General features: G+C 38.5%; 1 protein-coding gene across 1 annotated transcript; it reads right to left on the minus strand.

Moving 5' to 3' along the window:
• Positions 1 to 2,968, minus strand: LOC114742427 (chorismate mutase 3, chloroplastic-like). Its single transcript, XM_028930690.1, has 4 exons — positions 2,564 to 2,968; positions 2,315 to 2,419; positions 197 to 274; positions 1 to 84 (listed from the first exon to the last, which is right to left on the minus strand). The coding sequence occupies exons 1-4, from the start codon at positions 2,966 to 2,968 to the stop codon at positions 1 to 3; spliced, it is 672 nt and encodes a 223-aa protein (XP_028786523.1).
• Positions 2,969 to 8,810: the final 5,842 nt, after the last annotated feature.

Here is an 8,810-nt window from a genome sequence, read left to right on the forward strand (position 1 = left end):
CTAACCCATTGAACTCCCTGGAGGTGCAGCTGTGGCCACTGTTCTTTTGGGCTTTGGCTGATCATATGGAGCAACCACCCCATTCTAGATCACAATACTTAACACTATCACAGCCAATTTACAGAGCATTGCCAATATCTCTGGGTAGAGCTCGAAATAGAAACCCAAAACGAAAAAAGACAAATTGAACTTAAACCTTCAAAGAACCAAAACGCAAACAGAAAAATCCTGATCCCTCAAAACAATCAATGTTCCTCAAAACCCTTCTCTCTACCTAGAATGTCAAAAAGCCAGAGCCAACCAACCCAACCCCACAAACAGGAAAGCTACCATCTGGATTCAAGGGCGTTTCGATGGCCTTCAAAGCAATCGAGAAGTTCACCTGCCCTCATCCGTGAAGACTCCACCAAATTCAGTAACCTCTTCTTCATCACCAACACCACCAATGAGTATGCAAAGCTACCGGGCAACAAAGCATGTCGAAATCCAAAACTGTGGTACCGTCCAAGAGCCTCTTCTCCTCGCCGCCACCATTCACCTCCAAAGCTTTTTACCCAACGTTTCATTATAATGCTCGATGCGCTTTTTTAACATTATATTGAGTAAATTTATCCCTTCCTCTTTTTTTTTTTTAGTTTGCGTCTGACAGGACCACAAGTGTTCAAGATGGGTGTTTCTAACTTCTAACAGCACATGGCAATCCCTGTTCCTTTAAATTATGCAGTAAAAATATGGTTCAAGAACTATTGCAATCCAGCAAAGTCTAACGAATATATCAAATATTTCCAGAGAGGTTTATCATTATTTGTTAAAGCCCAGAATTATGTTGCTTCAATATTTCAGATATTTGGCAATCCTAAAAATCAGTAGATCATTACTTCAGACTCAAGCAGTAGCATGTATCATACTCTGCACGAAACACAGGCTAAACATAATTCGAGGCCTTTGATTACATATGTATAATAGGAAAATGGGCAACTATTTTCAATACGCATTCTAGCAGAATCTAATATTTGTTCACATATGTAGCTATCCCTGACTCATCTTTCCCTCACCTTCGTGCACTAGAAAAATGAAAAATCGCATATGAAGTATCCAGAATATTAGTGAATATGTACATATAACGTGTCAAAATTTTGTATGAAGCATGGCTTGAACTTTCAAGTTCCACACATATATAGACTGAAGATTTTCTCCGGGACACGATATGCGCGTGTCAATTTCTGCTAGATTTATATTCTAGTCATCCGTTTGATTTACAAGATTTATATTCTACACATAACATGGACTCATGAACCGTTAATGTTTCCACTAATAATTCTTTAATATGACCACTCCCTTGGAATAATTTCCAGAGATATCTTGTGAGAAAATAGATAAATTCAGATGCCAACGAGTCTAGTTTCCTTTCTCTTTACTTGAATGATAAAAATAAAATTATATGTCCCCACTCCTGGCCTCCTTAATAGATCTAAGAACACAAGTGGCAAGGTTGAAATCTTTGTTCTTGCTAGATGGAACCCATATTTTAATTATTAGATATGTATCCCTTCGATATCTACTGTCCACTTCACTCAAAAATTCATTTTCTAAATTTAAGCAAGTTTACTTATATGCACATATTGGCAAACCCAAACTTAGCTTATGGGTTTTGATGGTAAGCCATATTAGATTGAGTTGGACCTAAATCTAGTTATCAAATGCCTATTGGGCTGTTATAAAAATGGTCTGTTGGGCTTCAATTCAAACTTAGCCTGGCCCCATAAGACATCAACACTGATGGTTACATGTGCATATGGGCAATGACTGTTACTGTAAGCATCAAAAGTCCAGTATATAGCCTATGGGAGTTCTGGATGAGTTTCAATTCAGAGATTTATGCTCTGTTTGGGCAGGAAGAGAAAATTCCCAAGGAGTAAACAAGGCACAAAGCTGCCTTTCCCAATGAGTTTTCGCACTTAATTAATCTATACGCAACATAAAAATCAATAAAAGATCCATCAGAACTAGGTGGCTCATCTCTTTAACCCAAACAGAGTTGTATTTAGCATTAACAAAGCAGAGTAGCATTAACAAGTTCCAGAACAGAGTAGCATTAACAGAAAGTTTCAGAGTAGAGTAGCATTAACAGCAAGTTTCAGAGCAGTAGTATTAACAAGTTCCATCACATCTCAACAAAAAGTAAAAAACAGGTCTTGATTTCTTCCGCGACAGCAATTCAGCCATCTCGACTGAGCTTGCTTATCACTGAAATATAAGCCATATCCAACGACAGTTACTTCATATGTAGGCAGATGTTCGTGACACCAGCTACAGCACTATCGCCGATGGCTCTAGCCATCCTCGCGTATCGAATATTCCAGTCATCATACCAATCATCATTATCAGACTTCAAAATTTTCCAAATCTCGTGAGCGTCCTTTGAACATAGAAACAATTAGATTATAAATAAATTAATTAATCAAACTATAGTTAAGGCCACCGCTACCTCTTTCAATTTTAGAATAGTATCGTCTGAAGCTCTGCACAGCTTGTGTACCGCTATGTATGGACTATAGTGTACCATCCGTGACATCACCTTCAAGCAAGATATGTCACAGAAAAATGCTGAGGCAGCATTGTCGCCATCTGCCTTCTTCGGTTGCAACGCTGGTAGTATTGATGCGACATAGAGGGAAAATATTTTGTCGTTGAGATTTAGGGTTGAGATAACCTGGGGTTGAGGTAGGGCATCTGGAAAGAACGAGATTTCCTCCGACACCCTGAACCCTTTGAAGGCCGCTTGAATCTGTTCCGTCTTAAAAAGAACACTCCGGAGATTCTGAGAATGGGGCCGAACGTCCTCATATACTTCAGTGTGTGCAAGGTATGTGGTTCTCTCAAGCACTGTAAACACGACACGGTCCTCCAGTCTTCTAGTGTAGAAAAATGGGCTAGTCCACCCTTGGTGAATTGGACATAAACCCATTAACTTTGGGGTTCTAGTGTGAATAACAGAACTTGTGGGTCTCCAATTGTAATTTTTGCTTTTTTATTTACTTTACAAAAAAAAGGAGGGAACGATTGGACAATAACTATGTTGAGGAGGTAGTTTTTTCTTTTTTCAAAAAACACAGAGTTAAAAACCACCGAAGCATCAGTTTTTGGCACGGTTCCTTTTTTCTCCAAACTCCTCCCTCCTGTCCTCTCTTCTTCCTCATCCACCGGTGCATTTGCTGTGTAACACTGATCCAAGTTTGCTGGCGTAACCGGACCTCTGCGTGGCTATCTGAAGGTGTGGAACACTCTAAGTATGCCTGAATTTCATCTGTGGTATCAGAGCAAATGTACCGTGGGATGAGGAAGAAGAGAGGACAGGAGGGAGGAGTCTGGAGAAAAAAGGAACCGTGCCAAAAACTGATGCTTCGGTATTTTTTGAAAAAGAAAAAACTACCTCCTCCACATGACTATTGTCCAACCGTTCCCTCCCTTTTTGTAAATTAAATAAAAAAGAAAAAATTACAATTGGAGACCCACAATTTCTGTTATTCACACCAAAACTCTAAAGTTAATGGGTTTGGGTCCAATTCACTAGGGGTGGACTGGCCCATTTTCCTACGTTTTGTATTAAATCTTGATTAGGGATCAGATTCATTGAAACTCAATTCATTTGGTCTGATACCATTTAGCGGGCAGGGATTGAACCCTGTTAAAAGCCACCATCAGGTGGCTACCACGCCACTGATGAAGCAAAAGGCTTCTGGTAGCACTGAAAATATCGAACATGGTTCATTGGAATACTCATGCATGGATGATGGAGTTCTAGAATATGCCCTGAAGAGGTTCCTCAAGAAGACCCAGAGGAGTTAATGGTTTCCAAACCTGAGTCGAAAACTTTATTCCCCATTGAACCCCTCCGTGCCGAACCTCACTTGGTCTTTAACGATTCACTAGATCTTCCAAATATAATCGAAGTTGAGGAAGGAGAAGAAGTGAATCAACCCTGTACCCCTGCTTTAGCTATGAGTATAGCTGAAAGAGATATGACCAAAACGCATAAAATTAGGAAATTGAGGAAAGCAATGCTTGATTACATTCATTTCATATCAATTGATGTAATATTTGTATTTGCCTTATTAATATTTGTTATGTTAAGTTTTTGGTTTCATGCATTGTAAACAGACTAAGTGTCTTATTTCATTTAATGAAATTACTTAAATTATTGTTAAATGTTTATTTTGTGAATAATATATGTATGCTTTTTATAAGTGAGAGCTTTTAGAAGATAAGACTTCTAAGAGTCTTTTTTGAAGTGCTTATATAGAATTCTTGATAAGACATAGTGATCATTGCCTGTATCTGTGTGATGAGAGGTACAAACGTATGCTCTTGATCATGGATCTTGCAGTGTCATTACTTTCTGATCAAGGATGATATAAGTACATGACATTGTATACTTCGTTGTGCTATATAACTGAAATGTTCTATGTTACGTCTCTCTTTTAGAGAGAACGTAGAATAATGTGGGATAAATGTGTCACAGAACTGAAAATGGCAACCAAGAACATAATTGCTGAGCTTAATAAAGGGGAAAAGCTTAACAAGGACAACTGGGACATATGGCACCGAAAGGTCCAATACATCTTGAAAGAACAAGATGCTGTTGAACCTTTAACCATTGCAATGGTCGAACCTGAAGTTGGGAATACGGCCCAACATAGGAGAGACTAAGAGGCTTACCAAGTTTGGAAGAAGAACAACAGCATAGCAAGAATCACGCTTCTGAGTGCAATGGTTGATAACATAATGTGCGAATTTGAGAGGCACAAAACTGCACAAGCTATGTGGATAGCATTGAAGGATAAGTTTGGTGGTACTTCTACGACCAAACTTAGGAGGTTAACGATTAAGTTCGATACCTACAAATTTAAGCCAAACAATCATATGAAGCAACATCTGAGAGAGATGGCCAACATGATCAGAGAACTTAAGGAAGCTGGACATGTTCTGTCTGATGAACAGCAGGTACAGGCTGTTATCAGATTACTCCCTGCTAGCTGGGAGCATATGAAGGTTAATCTAACCCATAATGAAAACATCGTTACTTTTAACGATATAGCTAAGTACTTAGAGCTGGAGGATGAACATTTAGAGGCTTACAACACCTCTGGACAAGCTTATTACACTGAGGATGCTAGCACTTCCCAATCAAGGCCTGATTCCAAGAAGGGTAAGAAGTTCCAAAAGAAAGGGAAGAAGGGTGGTCCTTAACCCAAAAAGGGAAAGAAGCAATTTAAGAAGAAGGAAAAGAAAGGCGGGAAGAAGAAGTTAGACCTGAATAAGGTCAAATGCTTCGCCTGTCAGAGAATGGGCCATTTCTCACGTGACTGTTCAAAATAGGCTGAGAGCGAAAATGTATCAGTAAATTATGTGAATTCACATGTTTCATATGTTTCTAGTACTGTTTTTCTAACAAAACTTGTTTCTTCTTCTTAGATTATAGACTCAGGCTCCACAGACCACGTAACCAAGGATCAAGGATCCTTTATCGAGTACCTTCAGTTACCGTATCAAAGCAAGTGGCTTTACATTGTGAACAACACGAGGATCGAGGTTAAAGGTTTGGGCACTTGCAAATTTACTTTGCTTGGTAAGAAGACCTTGATACTCCATGATGTACTTTATGCTCCTGACATTCGGCGGAACTTGGTTTCTATTTTATGTCTTTTAGAGTTTGGGTTTGATGTAAACTTTCATGGTAAAGTTGCAGATATTTTAAGCAACTCAGTCCTTTATGGTTCAGCTTTCTTGTTTAAAAAGTTCTTTGTTTTGGATATTGTTGGTGATTTTAATAGTAATGAATGCTTTGCTATTTCTTCAAGTAATGTTGATATAAACACCTGGCATGCTAGACTAGGACATATTAATCAAAATAGAATGATTAAATTAGTCAAAGAAGGGTTGTTAGGTGCCATTTCGAATATGAAAATGTCCCTATGTGAAAAGTTTCTAGCTGGTAAGGCAACAAGAAAACCTTTCGGTAAGGGAACAAGAACTGAAAATCTATTGCAATTAATTCATTTCGACATATGCGGTCTAATGAGTGTGAGGGCGAGACACGGAGCTTCGTATTTTATTATCTTCATTGATGATTTTTATGATATGGTCATGTCTATTTGATCTCGCATAAGTCTGAAGCTCTTGAGTGTTTTAGACGATACATAAACGAGGTAGAGAATCAAAAAATTAAAGCATTACGCACTGATCGAGGTCGTGAATATTTATCTGAACAATTCAAACAGCTCTATGAAGAGAAAGGGATAATTAGACAGCTGACTATCCCTGGCACTCCACAACAACATGGAGTTGCCGAAAGAAGAAACAGAACTCTTCTAGACATGGTTAGGTCTATGATGGCTCAAGCAAACCTGCCAATTTCATATTGGGGTAATGCTTTATTAACGGCAACCTTCATACTTAACCGTGTGCTCTCAAAATCAGTCCCTTCCACACCCTAGGTTAACCGCACTGTTTCTCTTTATGAGACACAGGAACAAGACAGTGCAGAACAAATTGACAAACCAGAATCGTCTAGGTGTGTCAATCTGAGTGGGAGCCAAGAAAGGTCAACACCGAGAGCTGAACAAAGAAAGAAAGACAAATAAACAACTCTCGTTAGAAGGAGTAATAGGAAAAGTATTCCCAAAAGACGCTTTCAAATAGAAAGAGAATCTTTCTTAGTTACTCTAGGAGGAGATGATGAGCCCCGTTCTGTACGAGAAGCCTTGTCAAGTCCTGCCAAGGAGGAATGGATGAAAGCGATGGAAAAAGAAATAGAATCAACGAAAAAGAACCAAGTTTAGGTGTTAATTGATCATCCAAAAGGGAGTAAAGCCATTGGAAACAAGTGGGTTCTCAAGATTAAAAGAAAAGTGGATGGATCAATTGACAAATATAAGGCTCGATTAGTGGCAAAGGGATACACACAACAGGAAGGCATAGATTATGAAGATACGTTCTCACTTGTTGTGCGTTTCAACTCTATTAGACTTATTCTGGTAATAGTAAACAGTTTAGACCTGGAATTACATCAGATGGATGTTAAGACCGCATTCCTGAATGGTGATCTGGATGAAGAAATCTATATGAAACAACCATTAGGTTTCATTGAAAAAGGAAAGGAGAACAAAGTTTGTAAAATCAAAAGGTCCATTTATGGATTGAAACAATCGTCGAGACAGTGGTATTTGAGGTTTCACAAAACAATAACCTCATATGACTTCCAAATGATAGAGGAAGACCACTGCGTCTACATTAAGCAGTTTGAGGGTAATTTTGTCATATTATCTTTATATGTAGACGATATACTATTGGCTAGAAATAGTCTAGATTTGGTGGTGGCTATTAAAGAATGGCTTTCGTCAAATTTTGAGATGAAAGATATGGGCAAAGCAGAGTATATACTTGGAGTTAAGATCTAAAGAAATCGTTCAAAACGAATCCTCTCTCTTTCACAAGAGAATTACATCAACAAGATTCTTAAGTGATTTAACATGAAAGACTGCAATCCCATGAGTACCCCAGTTGCTACTAGAGTGGCCTTGAGTCCTGACATATGTCCCAAAACTGAGTCTGACAAAAAGAAGATGGAAAGAGTTCCATATGCCAATGCTGTTGGCAATCTGATGTACGCAATGATGTGTACAAGACCAGACATCTGTTATGCAGTGGGACTGGTAAGTAGATTCCAATCTAATCCCAGTGAAAAGCATTGGAAAGCAGTGAAGAGGATCTTAAGATACTTAAAGGGCATTTCTAATTATGCACTGTGCTACGAAGGAAGCGACTTGTGCCTTGTTGGGTACTCCGATGCTGATGTAGGCGGAGATGAAGAAGAACGAATGTCAACTTTAGGTTATGCCTTCTTGCTAAACAATGGCACTATATGTTGGAGCAGCAAGAAGCAAACGTGTATTACCTTACATTTAATGGAAGCTGAGTTTGTGGCATGCATCGCAACAGTACAAGAGGCTTTATGGCTGAAAAGGTTTATAGAACACCTTGGATTTGGAAACAAGAGTACCAATCCGGTGTTAGTACACTGTGACAATACTGCAGTCATAGCCTATACTAAAGATCCTAAGTATCACAGCAAAACCAAACACATTGACATCATCAATAAATTTTGTTAGAAATTATATAGCACAAAAGATTGTTACTGTATAATACATTTCAACCAATGTATGGTAACAGATCCTCTGACGAAGCCAATAGGCAAAAAGTTTTTAAAGAACATGTGCAAGCCCTTGGCATGTGTAAAGTGTAATATGCAAACCTCATTAATGAAATTATATTTTTCCCTCATTACTTTATGTGTCTGTTCGAAAGTATACAATGTCTAGTATGTCGTACAGGTTAAAAAGATTGGCTCTCTCACACGGGCAACCGCCTTTGACACTTAGGTGGAGTGAGCAAATATGAGACATTTGTGTTCATCAATAAAGCAGCAAAGAATGCTGATATGGTAGGAAGAAACACAAACTTTATGTCGCCCTTGACTAAAGTGTAGCAAGTCAAGATGAGATCCACGTAGATAAATTCGGATCAAAATTTGGAATCCCACTTCCATAATATCTATAGCCAAATAACAAATTCTTCAATGTCGATGTCGTAAATATGAGCCGAGTTGAAGAATTTGGGTTCAGATACTAAGTGTGTCTGAACTTAAGTCTGTATGGTGTTAATGATAAGTCCAAAATGACATATGCTCTTATAGTGAAAGAGTAACACCGTAGCATGTGTTTCGTACCACATGTGCTGGAAGAACCGTA

This window comes from Neltuma alba, unplaced genomic scaffold (assembly GCF_004799145.2).
Source record: "Neltuma alba isolate B1F8T4 unplaced genomic scaffold, ASM479914v2 tig00003759_pilon, whole genome shotgun sequence".
NCBI lineage: Eukaryota > Viridiplantae > Streptophyta > Magnoliopsida > Fabales > Fabaceae > Neltuma > Neltuma alba.